At 47.2% G+C, this 18,170-nt stretch overlaps 1 protein-coding gene across 1 annotated transcript in view; it reads left to right on the top strand.

Moving 5' to 3' along the window:
• The window catches only part of LOC115468216 (solute carrier organic anion transporter family member 2B1-like), a 143,423-nt gene that overhangs the window by 121,271 nt on the left and 3,982 nt on the right, over positions 1-18,170 (top strand). Inside the window, exon 15 of the mRNA XM_030199750.1 lies at positions 10,451-10,571. Within this exon, the coding sequence (XP_030055610.1) occupies positions 10,451-10,571 (121 nt within the window). The remainder of the gene's footprint in view (positions 1-10,450; positions 10,572-18,170) is intronic.

Raw genomic sequence — 18,170 nt, 5'->3', positions numbered from 1 at the left:
AGGTCACCCCTTGTTCTGTAATTACACGTGTAGCTCAAAACCATGCCCCTGTTCTGCCCCAAAACACCCATGGCCGTCCCCTTTCCACGCCCTCCTTTGGATCAGACATAAATTTTAGGTGCAGATCATGCGCCTGTTTTACATATGGAGGAGTGGCCAAGTGGTTAGGGTGGTGGACTTTGGTCCTGGGGAACTGAGGAACTGAGTTTGATTCCCGGCACAGGCAGCTCCTTGTGACTCTGGGCAAGTCACTTAACCCTCCATTGCCCCATGTAAGCCGCATTGAGCCTGCCATGAGTGGGAAAGCGCGGGGTACAAATGTAACAAAAATAAAATAGATACTATTGGAGATTCTACATGGAATGTTGCTACTATTGGAGATTCTACATGGAATGTTGCTATTCCACTAGCAACATTCCATGTAGAAGGCTGCGCAGGCTTCTGTTTCTGTGAGTCTGACGTCCTGCATGTACGTGCAGGACGTCAGACTCACAGAAGCAGAAGCCTGCGCGGCCACATTGGTGATCTGCAAGGGCCGACTTCTACATGGAATGTTGCTAGTGGAATAGCAACATTCTATGTAGAATCTCAAATAGTAGCAACAGTGGAGGAGTGGCCTGGTGGTTAGGGTGGTGGACTTTGGTCCTGAGGAACTGAGTTTGATTCCCACTTCAGGCACAGGCAGCTCCTTGTGACTCTGGGCAAGTCACTGAACCCTCCATTGCCCCATGTAAGCCGCATTGAGCCTGCCATGAGTGGGAAAGCGCGGGGTACAAATGTAACAAAAGTAAAATAGATCTCTTCAATCAAGTCGCGCTAGTGGCTCCTGGTGCAGTAATGCCGACAAAACCCCCATTCACTTTGAATGGCCTCTGTTGACATTGCTGCAAGGGAACTGCTAGCACGTCTTGAAAAGAGGCCCTAAATCTAATCAGCGCCAATAATTGCTTGTTAAAAAATCAATTATTGGTACTAATTGGATCATTATCTTATTAAATTGCGTATGCAAATCAGAAACACACAATTTTCGTCAACCTTTACAGAATCAGGAGGACAGGGGATGATCTGCCTACATAGAGGCAAAATCTACAAGTGAAAGTATGAGCATACGTTCCCTTAAAAAGTTTCCCGGAAAATATATCCACAGAAATCTACATCTGTTCTTTTTTTTCTAAAGGCACTTTTTCTATATAGTATAACTCATATAGGTTTGAAAATGTAATCTATGTATTATTTCCTCCTCTGACCTAACCACACTGCTGGGTTCACGTACCTTTAGGAGGGTAGTACTAAGGTGCGATAAAGTTTGGGCTTAATTTACCTCAGGAGTGAGGTAAATTGCTTCCACAGCATGCAAATCGCTCTCATGAATATTCATTGCGGATATCGTGAAAAACTAACTGGCTGGGGTGCCTCCAGGGCCAGGTTTGGGAACTTCCGGGTTACAGTAATCTTAAGCACGATATTGCAATGTAACACATGTTAAGGGGCAAATAGCATACGTTACGGCCCTAACAAATGAATAATTATCCCTCTTAACCTGGCTTAAAGTACATCCATTTTGTTCCCTGTCCTTACGTTCAACTGGGTAAGATCTAACCAATTTTCAGACTGCCAGATAAATTATTATCCAGCTTATAATCGAAAAAGAAAAACGCCTATATTTCGACCCAAATCGGGAGATGGGCGTTTTTCTCGCAAAGGCGCCCAAATCGGTATAATCGAAAGCCAATTTTGGGCGTTTCCACCTGCACTCCGTCGCGGAAATGAATAAAGGTGACGGGGGCGTGTCGGAGGCGTGACTGGGGCAAGGTTATCAGCCGAGGAGAGATGGGCGTCTGTAGCTGATAATTGAAAAAAAAAGGCGTTTTGACCGCGATTTTGGGTCACTTTTTTTGGACCCTTTTTTCTCACGAACAAGTCCCAAAAAAGTGCCCCAACTGCCCAGATGACCACTGGAGGGAATCGGGGATGACCTCCACGGACTCCCCCAGTGGTCACTAACCCCCTCCCACCAAAAAAAAACCACTTAAAAAACTTTTTTTCCAGCCTGTATGCCAGCCTCAAATGCTGTACCCACCTCCATGACAGCAGAATGTGTTTGATCCTGTCACAGCCTTTCCCTGGGTCAGATGTGGCTCTCGGGTGCACTACAGGGTCACATCAGCATTGCATTGTGGTGGGTGTAGGGTATTGGGCACAGTCTCACGATGTTGGTAGTTGGTAGGCTCTTCTCCCATGATGCTTTTCCCCCTGCCTACTGGGTCAGAGTGTGCCCTGTTGTTTTTCCTGTTGTAGTCCATGAGGTAGTGGCCATTTTTGTAAGCCAGTTTTAGGTCCCTTTCCTGTGTTAGCCACGTTACAGAACTTAGTTCTTCCCTTGAATGTGGCTGAAAGAGGGCATTGTACAGCATTCTGCCAGCTCTGACCTACTGCTAATCTCAGTACCAGGGAGACTCGTTGCCAGTGGGGCACAACCTGTGATCTGCAGTTAACTGTGAGTAAACGCGGTTATTCCAACAAAGGACGTTTTTGGAGAAATTAGTCTTCAGGTGTAAACTGGTGTGCCAATGTTATACAGCAGCAACAAGTCCTAGAGGCCTGCGTGTATGCAGGTCCCTGGAGCACTTTTAGTGGGTACCGCAGTGCACTTCAGCCAGGTGGACCCAGGCCCATCCCCCCCTACCTGTAACACTTGTGCTGGTAAATGGGAGGCCTCCAAATCCCACTGTACCAACATGTAGGTGCCCCCTTCACCCCTAAGAGCTATGGTAGTGTTGTACATTTTTGGGTAGTGGGTTTTGGGGAAGGGGGGTTGGGAGCTCAGCACCTGTGGTAAGGGAGCTATGCATGTGGGAGCTTTTTCTGAAGTCCACCGCACTGACCTAGGGTGCCCAGTTGGTGTCCTGGCATATCAGGGGGGCCAGTGTACTACGAATCCTGATCCCTCCCACAACCAAATGGCTTGGATTAGGATGTTTTTGAGCTGGGCGTTTTTAGTTTCCATTATCGCTAAAAAAAACAAACACCCAGCTCAAAAACGTCCATTTTTTTGAAAATTCGGTTTGGCCCGCCCCTTCACGGACCCGTTCTCGGAGATAAACGCCCATGGAGATAGGCGTTCGCGTTCGATTATGCCCCTCCACGTATCTTAGTAAATGACTTCTTAGGATTGCCCTCATAGGAGTAATTTATAAGACATTTCTGAGCATAAAACAACATATGTGTGGGGAGGGGGGGATGTATATAGGTTAGGAAACTGGACCACTTAAATATATCCTTATCTCCTCTTTGGAAGGCAGACTGCGGTGTGCCACAGGGCTCCCCACTTTTGCCAACTCTCTTCAACATAATGTTGATTGCTCTGGCCACAGCCCTATCCAAACTGGGTCTCCACCCGTTTACTTATGCAGAGATCACCAATGAAATAAGACTTGGATTGCACACCATGCTAGATTGGGCCAACTCATTTCAATTCAAGCTCAATACTGAGAAAACTCATTGCCTGTCAAGGACCGAATCACTTTTAAAATTTGTACTCTGGTGTATAAAGTCATCTATGGTGAAGCCCCAGCATATATGGACACCCTAATCAACTCGCCACCTAGGAACTCTCACAGATCAGCTCGTTCGTACCTAAATCTCCATTACCCAGTATCTAGTGGCCTCAAGTACAAGACCACCTACGCATCCACCTTCTCCTATACTAGCGCTCATCTGTGGAATGGTCTACCTAAATTGGTGAAACTTACTCCTGATCACCCGACCTTCAAAAAACGCCTCAAGACCTTTTTATTTGGAAGAGCCTACGCTCAAATCCCGCCTGGCATTTCTTACTTTTGAACTGTCTCTGTCAAGGCGTCATATTGATCACCACAACTCTTTTTCCCTTCTTTGCTTTTACCCTTTCGCTCTTACACTTCTAAGAAACTGATTGTTTGTTTGCTGACTTGATGTATGTTTTTACAGACTGTTGTAAGCCACATTGAGCCTGCCCGTGGGTGGGAAATTGTGGGATATAAATGCTATAAATAAATAAATATGCCCCTGTTTTTCATGTGGAAATGAGTCAACAACCAAGTTTAGGTGATGCTTTTTTTTTGTGGGGGGGGGGGGGGGGGTTAAGTTATTGTATCTTTGACAAGCTTTTGATAGTTCTCATGTGTTCATCAGATTAGTGAAGAAACAATGAAGTTACATTCTCCCTAATTTTTTTTTTTATTACATTTGTACCCCGCGCTTTCCCACTCATGGCAGGCTCAATGCAGCTTACATATTGTATACAGGTACTTATTTGTACCTGGGGCAATGGAGGGTTAAGTGACTTGCCCAGAGTCACAAGGAGCTGCAGTGGAAATCAAACCCAGTTCCCCAGGACCAAAGTCCACCACTGTAACCACTAGGCCACTCAATGTGGCTGCGCGGGCTTCTGTTTCTGTGAGTCTGACGTCCTGCACGTACGTGCAGGATGTCAGACTCACAGAAACAGAAGCTTGCGTGGCCGCGTGGCTGACCTGCAAGGGCGGGCTTCTACATGGAATGTTGCTAGTGGAATAGCAACATTCCATGTAGAATCTCAAATAGTAGCAACAGAATCTCAATAGTAGCAACATTCCATCTAGAATCTCCAATAGTAGCAACATTCCATGTTGTTGTTACATTTGTACCCTCGCTTTCCCACTCATGGCAGGCTCAATGCAGCTTACATATTGTATACAGGTACTTATTTGTACCTGGGGCAATGGAGGGTTAAGTGACTTGCCCAGAGTCACAAGGAGCTGCAGTGGAAATCGAACCCAGTTCCCCAGGACCAAAGTCCACCACTCTAACCACTAGGCCACTCAATGTCAGCAAACAAATTGAAGAGCAGGAAGGACTGAGAAGACGTCGGCTGGCGGGGAGTGGGATCCCCCGCCAGCAAAAGTAAAGGTAGGCGGCGGCGGGGGCGGGTTCGCCGGGAGGGGGGTCCTGGGGTGAATCTGCGGGGGCCCCGGCCCCCTCAGGCCCCACGTAGCTACGCCACTGCTTCTTAGGAACCTAATCATTCACAAAAGCAGGCAGCCAGAACTCGTTCATGCACCAAAGCAGGAGGCTGTACTGGAACTCACTCACAGAAGCTGGAAGCTATGCTGGGACCCGCTCACAGACAGACGCTGGAAGCTGAACCAGGCTCAGCAAGCCAGGCGAGGCAGAACAGGAGGGAGACCGCATCTTAGGACCCACAGGAAGCAGAAGTTGCTGGGAAAGCTAACCACGCATGAGCGTCCAGGTCTGAGAATGATGGGGTTAAATGCCCCGCTCCACCATGGTGTCTTGACATCACTTCGAGGCTCGCTGGCAGCCTGCTCAAAGCGGGTCCCGCAATGCTTCCTGCACCGTGACAGATGGCTCCTCCTATTGCCTGCCAGCAGCACGGTCCTGGCTCCAGAGTCACGGTAGGAGTGAAATTAACATTCATTAAAGGTGTTGGGGTGCTGTTGAGTTCACTGGAGAAGGAGAAATCCAGTGCAAAACCAGTCTTTGAACAGAAGAATGTTGCAAATCAGATTCAACATATTGAAAAATACACCTTAGAAATAAAAATAAATTAAAGGTGTAGGCTGCTGTATATTTATTTTATTTATTAGGATTTATTTACCGCCTTTTTGAAGGAATTCACTCAAGGCGGTGTACATTAAGAATAGATCAAACATGAACAGTAGGCATGTAGAGCAGTAAAAATATTCAAACAACAATACAAAATATGGCATGGTATACTACTTGCAATGACAACACAATATGTACTAGAACATTATAATTGGTAGTGAAGGGTAAGGCAAAGTTGTAACATATAGATGAGTAAGAAAGTAGGAAGAATTAGAAAGTAAGGTGACTGATTTGAAGAAAGTTGCACGTGAGGACAGAGAGATGGTTTAATATGATCTCAGCTAGGGTAGGAGTGGATAAACATGTCCCGCTGCAGTATGTGCAGACTGAGTCAATCCTTGTGTGTGTGAGGGAGACTAACAAGTTAGTTACTTCTTCCATTAAGGGCTTGGTTGAAGAGCCAAGCTTTCACCTGCTTCCTGAAGTAGAGGTAGTCTTGTGTTAAGCAGAGCCTTTCAGGCAATGCATTCCAGAGTGCAGGGGCTACTCCGGAGAAGGCTCGCTTGCGGGTATCACATCGTGTAATGTCTTTTGGAGAGGGTGTAGTTAGTGAAAGTCCTTGGGAGGACCTTAGTGTCCTTGGCAGTGTGTGGAGGATCATCCTATTCTTCAGATACTCGGGGCCATTTCCTTTCAGGACCTTGAAGATCAATTGGGATGAAGCAAGCAAAAACACACTAAACAAAATAGCACCACTCAAAATGAAAACAAAAAATAAAAAACGACCATGTCCCTGGTTTAATGATGAGCATGAAAAAACTGTGTAGGAAACTTGAAAGAACATGGGCCAAAAACAAAACAGACATAAAACTATATGGAGAAAAGCTATAAGGACATATACACACAACATAAAGAAAGCTAAAGCAGAATATTACAGCATATATGTGAACCCAGAACAGATTAAGCAATCAGATTTTCACTTACCAGCTCTTCACAGCTAAACTTCCTCTTTGAACCTACTGTTTGAACCATCAGCCAATGAAATGGCTTTTAGCTGTAGATATCTCAGGTTACCTGATAAGATAATTATGCACACATCATTGCAGTCATGCCCTCCTCTCAGTGTACATGCTCAGAGAAAAAAAACAAAAACTTTGAACCACTTACAGATTTTAACAAACAATTACACTATTTATTTTTTATTTCTCCCCAGTCTCACTTGCACACCTCCCTCCAAACCTGTTCTCTTTAATTTGAATGTTGTTCACTTCAAGCTCACCCCGAATGAGAAGTTGTTCCCACACCAAAGACATATATAGCACTGGTTGTATTTTTTTAAGCAACTTCAGCAGAGGTGTCTGCCTCAGTTAGCACTGCTGGGCTGACTTCACTTTCTGACGCGGAGAGGGAAGGGTAGGGGAGAGAGGAGAATCACAACTTCAGGTAAAAGATTTTGCAAGTGAATGGACCTGGGCACCCTCCAGAGGTTGGCGCCCCCCTGCGGTGCTTACCCCGCTTACCGTGTTGGCACGGCCCTGGTGGTCACCAACCCCCTCCCACCCCCCAAAAATTTGAAAACATTTTTGCCAGCTTCTATGCCAGCCTCAAATGTCATACCCAGCTCCATCACAGCAGTATGCAGGTCCCCGGAGCAGTTTTTAGTGGGTGCAGTGCACTTCAGGCACACGGACCCAGGCCCATCCCCCCCTACCTGTTACACTTGTGGTGGTAAATGTAAGCCCTCTAAAACCCACCAGAACCTCACTGTACCCACATCTAGGTGCCCCCCTGCACCCCTTAGGGCTATGGTAGTGGTGTACAGTTGTGGGGAGTGGGTTTTGGAGGGGGGGTTGGGGGGCTCAGCACCAAAGGTAAGGGAGCTATGCACCTGGGAGCAATTTGTGAAGTCCACTGCAGTGCCCCCTAGGGTGCTAGGTTGGTGTTCTGGCATGTGGTGTGGTGTCCAGTGCACTACGAATGCTGGCTCCTCCCATGACCAAATGACTTGGATTTGGCCATTTTTGAGATGGGCGTCCTTGGTTTCCATTATCGCCGAAAACTGGGGACGACCATCTCAAAAATGACCTAAGGACGACCATCTCTAAGGTCGACCTAAATTTCATGATTTGGGCGTCCTCGACCGTATTATCGAAACGATAGATGGACACCCATCTTGTTTTGATAATACGGGTTGCCCCGCCCCTTTACGGGGCCGTCCTGCGAGGACATCTTCATGACAACTTGGGTACCCCGTTCGATTATGCCCCTCCACGGGGCTCATTTTTGAAGGTGCAAAACGTCTAGCATTTGGATGTTTTTCTCACAAAAATGTGCAAATCAGTATTTTCGAAACCTGTTTTGCAGACGTTTACCTATGCAATTCATCTACAGTTTGTCCAAATCACAAGGGGATGTGTCAGGGGCATTTCAGGGCAGGGATAAGGGGGTTCCTAACACTTTTACAGCCATAATGGAACAAAGCGAAAACATCTAGGGCAATGGCGTAGCCAAGGGTGGGCTGGGGTGGGCCCAGGCCCACCCACTTTAGGTTCAGGCCCACCAAGTAGCAGCACACCTATAATGTGGCTGGCAGGGACCCCAAGCCCCACCAGCCAAAAACTCCCAACAACTGTTTGCTGCCGATGAAAATCTGCTATTTAAAAGGTATACGGAGGAGAGGGGATGTTTGAAAGTCCATATGGCATGCAGGCGAGAGAGGGAGAAACCAAATCACTTGTAGGACAAGGTGGAGTTCTGCCCACCCACCTTGGGTCCAGGCCCACCCAAACTTGGGTGTCTGGCTACGCCCCTGATTCTAGGGTTGAAATTTCAACGTTTTGGTCTAGACCTGTTTTTAGAATAATAAGCAACAAGGTGCACTAAATGACCAGATAACCACTGGAGAGAATCATGGATGACCCCCCCCCCCTTACTCCCCCAATGGTCACTGACCACCTCCTACCCCTAAAGAATGTGAATACAAATATTACTTACCAGCCTCTATGACAACTTCAGATGTAATGGCCAGGCCTATTAGAGCAGCATGCAGGTCCCTCGGTGCAGCACACAGTAGACAGGTGGACCCAGGCCCATACCTCCCCCTACCTGTTACACTTGTGAAAACTGTGAGCCCGCTCAGACTTACCAGAAACCTACTGTACCCACATATAGGTGCCCCCTTCATCCATAAGTACTGTTGTAGTGGTATACAGTTGGGAGCAGTGGGTTTTTGGTGGGTATTGAAGGGCTCAGCAGACAAGATAAAGGAGTAACAGTGAGATGTATACCTTGGAGCATTTATATGAAGTTCATAACAGTGCCCCCCAGGGTGCCCCACTGCTCTCTTGGGATGTTTGGGGGACCAGTCTAGTAAAAATGTTGGCCCTCAAGGCTTGATGTTCTGCATTTTGCATGTGGACGTTTTTTTTTTTTTTTAATGGACCAAATAGATAAACATTTTGAGCACAAAACATCCAGAAAATAGCCATTTTCTGTTTCAAAAATGGCTGTATTCCCCACTTGAATTTTGGACGGTGCCAGCTTCAAGTACATAAGCACTGCCACGCTGGGAAAAGACCAAAGATCCATCAAGCCCAGCACTCCGTCTCCGACAGCGGCCAATCCAGGTCCCAAGAACCTGGCAAAAACCCCCCAAATTTAATAACGATCAATGGACTTTTCCTTCAGGAATCTATCCAGACCCCCTTTAAACTCAGCAAGGCCAGCTGCCATCACTACCTTCTCCGGCAATGAGTTCCAGAGTCTAACCACACACTGAGTAAAGAAAAACTTTCTCCAATTTGTTTTAAACCTACCATATTCTAATTTCATCTTGTGTCCCCTGGTTCTATTATTGTTAGAAAGCGTAAACAAATGCTTCACATCTGTCCGCTCTACCCCACTTATTATTTGTAGAATTTTGGACGGTGCCAGCCTCAAGTTGATTAGCACCTCTTTTTCATATTATTCTGGTAGGGTGGGAGTGACTGGAGCAGTGGCGTTCCTGGGGGGGGGGGGCGGTGGGTGCGGTCCGCCCCGGGTGCACACCGCTGGGGGGGGGGGGGTGCCGCGCGCCTGTCTGCTCCGCTCGTTCTGTGTTCCCTCTGCCCCGGAACAGGTTACTTCCTGTTCCGGGGCAGAGGGAGCATGGAACGAGCGAAGCAGACAGGCGCGCGGCACCCCCCCCCCCCAGCAGGTAAAAATGCACCCTGGGGGAGGTGTCCTTTCACCAGGGGGGGAGTTGGCCTTTCGCCGGGGGTGGGGGGGTGACACTGCACCGGGGGGGGGCCTTTTGCCGGGGGGGGGGGGGGCGCATCGGCGATCCGCCCCGGGTATCAGCCACCCTAGGAACGCCACTGGACTGGAGATCAGTCTTAGGTGAAGATATAAAAAGGGTAAGAGGCTGTAGTCTGACAGGGTTCCGAGGGGGGGGGGGGCTGCATTCAGGGACCCTGGAGGGCTTTATTTTGTTTTGTTCATGGCTGGGGCCTGAAGGTTAAAATGAAAAGTAATAGAAATGAACAGTGTCGTTTGGTTTTCTTTTGCTTAATTTTTAAAACAAAATGACATCAAAAGGGACATTTAGTTAAAATGCCCTGTTAAGTTTCAAATGAATGCACAAGCCTAGAGTCAATTGCCAATACAGAGTTGTTTGATGTTTTTCAGTTTTGTTCTCTGATGATAAAGATTAAATCATTCCAGCAAAAAGGAGTATATACATGTGGAAATCTATTAGCAAAATATAAACCAAATGAAACCAGTACTGTTTTCAAGTTCCCAGACCCCTTTGGTAATAACGAATGTTCATTTATAACAAAATGCCTCTATAGTGATTTATCTTCTGTAATTTCTTGTTTTTTCTTAGCTTGGATGCCAGGACCTGCATTTTATGGCCATATCATTGACAGCACTTGTATAAAGTGGGGAGAGAAATGTGAGGACGCCTCAGCTTGTCTGTACTATGATAACAATCTCTTCAGAAGCAGGTAGGATTATCTGCTTGGAGTGCCTAGTGGTTAGAGCAGGAAAACCAAGGTTCAAATCTCTTTTCTTCCACTGCCGTTCATTCTTTTAAGTGTTTCTATACTGCTTAGACCTAAGCGGTTAAGTTTCATTTTACAGGTACTGGGACTGTCCCTAGAGAGCTCACAATCTAAATAGTACATTGTACTACTGTTGTACCTGGGTCAAAGGAGGGTTGAGGGCCTTTTTTTACTACGTGCGCCGAATGCGTGGCAAATTGGAGTCACTGCCCGGTGGCCGAGTGGCCCTAGCGGTAATTTCAATTTTGGCGGCGCGTCCGCAAAATATTTTTTTATTTTCTGGCGCACGAAACAGACATGCGCCGAGTGGCATTTGACGCGCGTAGGCCATGACCGCCCAGATTCTTTACCGCTAGGTCAATGGCTGGCGGTAAGGTCTGAGACCCAAAATGGATGCGTGGCAATTTTGATTTTGCCACACGTCCATTTTCGGCAAAAAAAAACCCAAAAAAGAGGTACTGAGAAGTAGTGAAAAAAGCAGGGCATTTCGACCAGAATCTGAAGGATGGGCATGAGCTGCAGAAGAAGTGGGAAGCAGCAGGGGCACCTGTGCACTAGCTCATTCAGGATGGTAGCACCAGATGGAACCCTTATCAGATGCCGAAGAGGTTAGTTCTCTGTCATATATATTGTAGAGCATGATTGCTAGTGAAAGCTAGGGTTACCATATTTTGTCCCCCCAAAAGGAGGACACATGTCCCGCCCCCATCACACACCCCACCCTGCCCCTTTCACACGCTGCCCCATCCCCTTTCACACCCTCACTCCGCCCTCTGTCACATTTCCCCTCCCTCCTGTCACATACCCTATCGCCCCCCCTCCCCGTCACCCCCCCCCTCCCATTACCTTACTACTGCCCTGGTGGTCTAGTGACCTCTTCGGGGCAGGAAAGAGCCCCCTCTTTCCTGCCCGGAGCGCTGCCTGCATGCATCCTTCCTGTCGCTGATCCTCGGCGCCGATTCAAAATGGCCACCGAGAGTTGAAGTCTCACGAGGCCACTTCAACTCTCGGCGGCTATTTTGAATCGGCGCCGAGGATCAGCAGCAGGAAAGATGCATGCAGGGCAGCGCTCCGGGCAAGAAAGAGGGGGGTCTTTCCTGCCCCGAAGGCGGAAGAGGTCACTAGACCACCAGGACACTAGTAAGTAAGGGGAGGGGAGGATAGCAATCTGCCCATTTGTCCGGATTTCTGGACCAACGGGCAAGCTGGTGGGCGGGCCGTCCTAGGACAGCCCGCCCACCAACTGGACAAATGGGCAGATTGGCAAAACCCACTCGGTTGCCCGGACATGCCCTCAAAAAGAGAACATGTCCGGGTAAATCCGGACATAGGGTAACCCTAGTGAAAGCCCCCTGGGGCATGGAGATTGGCTAAATATGAAATAAGTTATAGAAGTCCTGAAGACGTTCCAGGATGCCACGAAGAAGGGCTGTCCTGAACCTGGTCATCCCAGTAAAGAATATTTTGGAGGCAAAGTTATATGGGTTTTGGCAGCAACAGGTTTTGACAGAGATTTTACAGGTTGGCGCTCTTCATTAAGGGGTTAATTACCCTCTCTGATCCATGGCTGGAATGAACTTTTCTACTCCAGTGTAATGTACTGTTTTTTTATTGGCGGAATAAAATGGTGAAAAAGATGGATGGAAGGGAGTACCAGAAGCGAAAAGGCAGTGGGGATGCAACAGAGAAAATGTTAGGCATGTCGGCAAGCAGTACAGGCAGCACCTTCATGCTCCCATTAGAGAACAATATTTGGTGCCAAAAGTCGTAGCCACAGTGATAAACGGCAGAGACTGGCACCAGTCTGTGGCAAGTGAAACCCCTACATGAAATTTTGTGACACTGTATACAGTGGCGTTCCTGGGGGGGGGGGGGGGCTGACACCCGGGGCGGATCGCCGATGCACCCCGCCCCCCGGGTGCAGCGCCCCTCCGGAACAGTGCGACGCCCCCCCTGGTGAAAGAACCCCCGATCCCCCCGGCGAAAGAACCCCCCCGGGTGCATGCCGCTGGGGGGGGGGGGTGCCGCGCGCCTGCCGGTTCTTCATTTTCATGCTCCCTGTGCATGAAAACGAAGCGCTGACAGGCGCGCGGCACACCCCCAGCGGCGTGCACCCGGGGTGGACCACCCCCACTGCCCCCCCCCTTGGTACGCCACTGACTGTACCTTGCAGAGTCCATTGAGAACAAAGTACAGACTTGTTAGCATAATGGGTACACGTCTGCATTCTGGCCAGACCTGGCTAAAGTTGGTCAACATTTCTGCTTTGCCCTGCAGTTAGCGTGTCCAGGGAAAGTATATATTCCCTGTGGCAGGAGCTTCCAACTGCTGTTACCAAATCCTCGGGCAACGACTTCCTTTGCTTACCTATTCTTTGAATGAAAAAAAAGAATTTCCTCCAATTTGTTATGAAAATATTTCCGCGTAATTTCATTGAGTGTCCCCTGGTCGTTGTAATCCTGAGGAAAGCGTGTGAAGCGCCGAAACACGGCTGCTGTGTCGAGTCATCTCTGACTTTCTGGCAATAAAGATTTGATTTTCACCATTACGTCTCCTCCGGTTTTTGAGAAGAGCCTACCCTTCCTACTCCTTGCTTCTGAACCCTTTGGGGGCCACTTGGGTACCAGCAGTTTAGTAGAGCAGTGGGAAGTTGTGTTCCCCCACCGCTGCGCTGAACACCCTAACTCAACAACTCAACAACTATGACACAAGCAACCTAAACCCAAACCTACAGAGACATGAACCTTCACTGGAAACAACCTGGGATCGTCCTCCAGTCTTTTTCATTCTCCCTTTTCCCTTCTCTCTGCCCTGCCTATGGAGCCTGGAGGACAGTGGTTCCCAAACCTGATCCTGGAGGCACCCCAGCCATTCAGGTTTTCAGGATACCCACAATGAATATTCATGAGAGAGACTTACATTACTACTACTACTACTACTTAACATTTCTAAAGCGCTACAAGGGTTACGCAGCGCTGTACAATTTAAACATAGAGGGACGATCCCTGCTCAAAGAGCTTACAATCTAAGAGACAAGTGAACGGTCAGTCCGATAGGGGCGGTCAAATTGGGGCAGTCTGGATTTACTGAACGGTAAGAGTTAGGTGCCGAACGCAGCATTGAAGAGGTGGGCTTTAACCAAAGACTTGAAGACGGGCAGGGAGGGGGCTTGGCGTAAGGGCTCAGGAAGGTTGTTCCAAGCATAGGGTGAGGCGAGGCAGAATGAGCGGAGCCTGGAGTTGGCGGTGGTGGAGAAGGGTACTGAGAGGAGGGATTTGTCCTGTGAACGGAGGTTACGGGCGGGAACGTAAGGGGAGATGAGGGTAGAAAGGTAGTGAGGGGCAGCAGACTGAGTGCATGCAAATCTATCTCATGAATATTTATTGTGGGCATCTTGAAAACCTGACTGGCTGGGGTGCCTCCAGGACCAGGTCTGAGAACCACTGCACTATACAATATAATACAATAAAAAAAACAACAGAATTTATATTCTGCTATATACTAAGGGGTCTGTTTACTAAGCCATGCTAGCGACTTCCGCACGGCATTGCCGACATAGCCCGTTCAAAGTGAATGGGCTAGGTCAGCACTAGCGCACAACCAGCGGCTGGAAACCTTAGCCAGGAGGCTGTGGTTCAGCAAGGGGGAAAATGATCCTATGGCTAGGGAAAGACAGTGAAGCCCAGAACACGAAGAAGCAGACCTCCAGACTACAATCACAAGATTTTCATTTGAATGACCAGAGGAGTAACCATGCAGTATCAACCAGACCCCTTTTTGCTTGCTATTGAACTCTAAGCTACTTTATCTATAATCCTAAGCAAACAACCTGTGACAGGAACAGGCTTCTTTATGTTTTCCTTTGAACAACACAATTAAACAGTTTTGTTCACTTTTAAACCATGATTTGACTCTGCATCTAAAGGATTCTTACCCTGTGCCTGCTCATGTTATCACACAACTGTATACTACTAAGGGGCACGCAAACAAGCTACTAAGTAGTAAATTTAAAACGAATCTGAGAAAATATTTCTTCGCTCAACAAGTAATTAAACCGTGGAATTCATTGCCAGAGAATGGGGTAAAAGCAGTTAGCTTAGCAGGGTTTTAAAAAGGTTTGGATAATCTCCTAAAAGAGAAGTCCATAAGCCATTATTAAGATGGACTTTGGGAAAATCCACTGCATATTCTAGGATAAGCAGCCTAACATCTGTTTTACTGTTCTGGGATCTTGCAAGGTACTTGTGACCTGGATTGGCCACTGTTGGAAACAGGATACTTGGCGTGATGGACCTTCGGTCTGCCCCAATATGGCAATGCTTATGTTCTTATGTATAACTCAATACATTGCCATTGACAGAACTGAAGCCACTACATCGTGTGAAGGAAGAATGCATTCCAGTCATTCGTTGGTTTTTCTCTTGAGCTCCTGCTCAAAAACTGCTGATGCCTATGGCATTGTGAAACCAGTAGCAGTGTCATGCTCTCCTGAGTCACTTGGAGAGTATTGGTGGCTTGGTCTTGGGTCCTTGTAGGCTGTTGTGGCTCTGCCATTTCTGAGACTTATGAGCAGTCCTCTGGTCCAAGGGTGCTTCGAGAGCACTGGTGACCTTGATGCCTCAATGTTTTCAAAGAAACTATCAAACACAAACACATTTTTCGCCAGAAGGATAATATAAATTGGACACTTCAATTTTGGAGAAACCCCACAGACTGTGAAAATCCTATGAGGCTGCACTTCTGCTATGATAATTTGGATGTTCTGAGCTAAGTAAAGTTTACTTTTTGTCAGAATTAGAAACCATTCATTAGTAAGGATGGAAGTTTAAGCAATTCTAGCAATGTTATAAGAGTTTTTGCTCTATTTTGAGTTTTGTTTACTTGCAGGAAGGCTTCTCTGCTTGAATGAGGATTTTAGTCTAGTGAGGGATTGCTAATTAGTGTCTATTCATAGTGAGATTTAGTGTTGTGGGTATTTGGATCTGTATTGTGTTAAATTGTGTTACCCTCCCTTCTGTTTTTTAAACAGACTTTTCTCCCACTTCTTTACAATTTTTGAAATATTCTGGGAGTTTTTCTCTGTTTTTTTTTTTTTTTCGGAAGATGGTGGAAGCCTGTGATGTTATTTTGTACAGTGGAGCATAAAAGTCAGGCTCCCTGTTACACTGAGGCTATTTTTTAAAATGTAATATATTTTATCCTTCGCGCCTTTTGTCTCGCTGCACCCTACGCCTGGAATAAACTTCCTGAGCCCCTACGTCTTGCCCCATCCTTGGCCATCTTTAAATCTAGACTGAAAGCCCACCTCTTTAACATTGCTTTTGACTCGTAACAACTTGTAACCACTCGCCTCCACCTACCCTCCTCTCTTCCTTCCCGTTCACATTAATTGATTTGATTTGCTTACTTTATTTATTTTTTGTCTATTAGATTGTAAGCTCTTTGAGCAGGGACTGTCTTTCTTCTATGTTTGTGCAGCGCTGCGTATGCCTTGTAGCGCTATAGAAATGCTAAATAGTAGTAGTAGTAGTAGTAGATCTGAATCCCCAGTGTGACACTATATTTGAGTGATGTGTTTGATAGTTTCTTTATTATAACTACACACTCGTTGCAGATTGTTTATTTGTGAGAATTCAATGTTTTCAAAGTCATTCTATAGAGGGGTGTGATGTCAATGCATCTAGGCCTTTGCCTATTCTTCAACATCACAGATTCTCAATGTCAGTGAAAAACAGGACAGATCCTTCCTCATTTTCCAGCGTATTCAGGGGATGCCTGATCCCAATGGTTTCTACCGTGTTTCCCTGAAAATAAGACACTGTCTTATATTAATTTTTGCCCCCCAAAATGCACTAGGTCTTATTTTCAGGGGCTGTCTTATTTTTCGGGGAAACATTCGGGTTGGATCAGGGGTGGCCCGCCCGCCCTCCGTCGCTCGCGGAACTAACCTTAAACGCCTCCTTTCACCTTCGCAGCAAGCAGCAGCAGGGCAGGCCACTCCTTCCGTGTCCCGCCCTCGCCTGACGTAACGTCTGCAAGGGCGGGGCACGGAAGGAAGGAGAGGTCTGCCCTGCTGCTGCTTGCTGCGAAGGTGAAAGGAGGCGTTTAAGGTTAGTTCCGCGAGCGACGGAGGGTGGGTTGTGGGGGGGGGGGGGGGGGGGCCCAGCGACCTCAGGTGGGGGGGGGGCCCGGGGGAGGCCTTGTCCAGCTCTCGGCGGCCCTGCTTTCAAACAAAAATTTGCTAGGTCTTACTTTCGGGGGAGGCCTTATATCTACCAATTCAGGAAAATCTCTACTAGGTCTTATTTTCGGGGGATGTCTTACTTTCGGGGAAACAGGGTATCGGTCCCCAATATTGAGGGTATTCAATGAATTCTTGATGTCGGTGCATCCCCTGTGTCTGATGCAGCTCCTGGTCCCATAGAAGCCAATTCCACTGAAACCAATATCAATGGACTGAATTTAGAAATGCCAAAATTTAATTCTCACTGTTGTTCATGGTAATAAAGACCTTTCTTTGACATCTGTGAGCACAAATTACATTGCAAGGATTCATTATCAGACTCTAGACACCAGAAACATCAGCTATTACTATCTAAAATAGATATTGTCATGCCACACTGGATGTACTTTGTAATGCTGCTGGGGACTTTGTTTTCTGGGATATGTCACTGTAAATGTCTTTTTCAATGACAATGGCAAATTCAGATGATTCAATGATTACATGTAAATCTGATCGGGGAGCCTGAGACTTAAAAAAAAAAAAGGCCAGAGAGAGAGAGAGGGGGGGATTGCAAAAAAAAGAAATAAAACTTAGACCAAAAGTGCTACCTAAGGAAGTTCCAGGAACACTGAGCGCCTACATGACAGTGACACAATAAAAAAAAATTTGAGGGGGCGTGTCCAAGATGGCGGCTCAGCTCTGATTGTGTGTGCTCGAGCTCTCTGGACTTATACTTTAAACTTGTTTTCTTTGTTAAAAATGCCTCATACAAAGAGGAAAGGCGTGGTAAAGAGCCATCCGCCAACGGTTCTTACCTCTTCGCCGGTTCAGACGACACTGGATCGCTTCACAACAAAGCCCACGTCTAATTCCGGCGACAGTTTGCCCGCTGTGAGTGCCGACGAAGGAGCGACGGCTCACTTGGGCTCAGAGATCTCTTTATCCCCGCCGGATATTAATCAACCACCTTGTCCAGCTCGTAGTCGGCAGTGGATGTCGGATCTAGCTGCTTCGGAAGTCGAAGGCGGCGGATCTGTATGTGGCGGCTCCACCCCAAAACGGACTGAGAAGATAACTGTGGAACAGCAAGCTCCCCAGGTGGTTACGCTGGAGCGGATTTGGACCGCTATCCAAGAACTGACTCAAACTGTAGCGAACACGGTAAAAGAGACTTCCTTGCTTGTAAGTAAAGTTGATGTTTTGACTGAAACTATGGATAACTTTAAAAAAGATACTACTTCAAAAATAGATTCGATTCAATCAGAAATAACGACGCTGAAACTGACTTTGATTAAAGACAAATTGATGACTTTAAGAAA

The sequence above is a fragment of the Microcaecilia unicolor genome, chromosome 4 (assembly GCF_901765095.1).
Source record: "Microcaecilia unicolor chromosome 4, aMicUni1.1, whole genome shotgun sequence".
In the NCBI taxonomy this organism is placed as follows: domain Eukaryota; kingdom Metazoa; phylum Chordata; class Amphibia; order Gymnophiona; family Siphonopidae; genus Microcaecilia; species Microcaecilia unicolor.
This window is presented reverse-complemented; position numbering and strand designations above follow the sequence as displayed.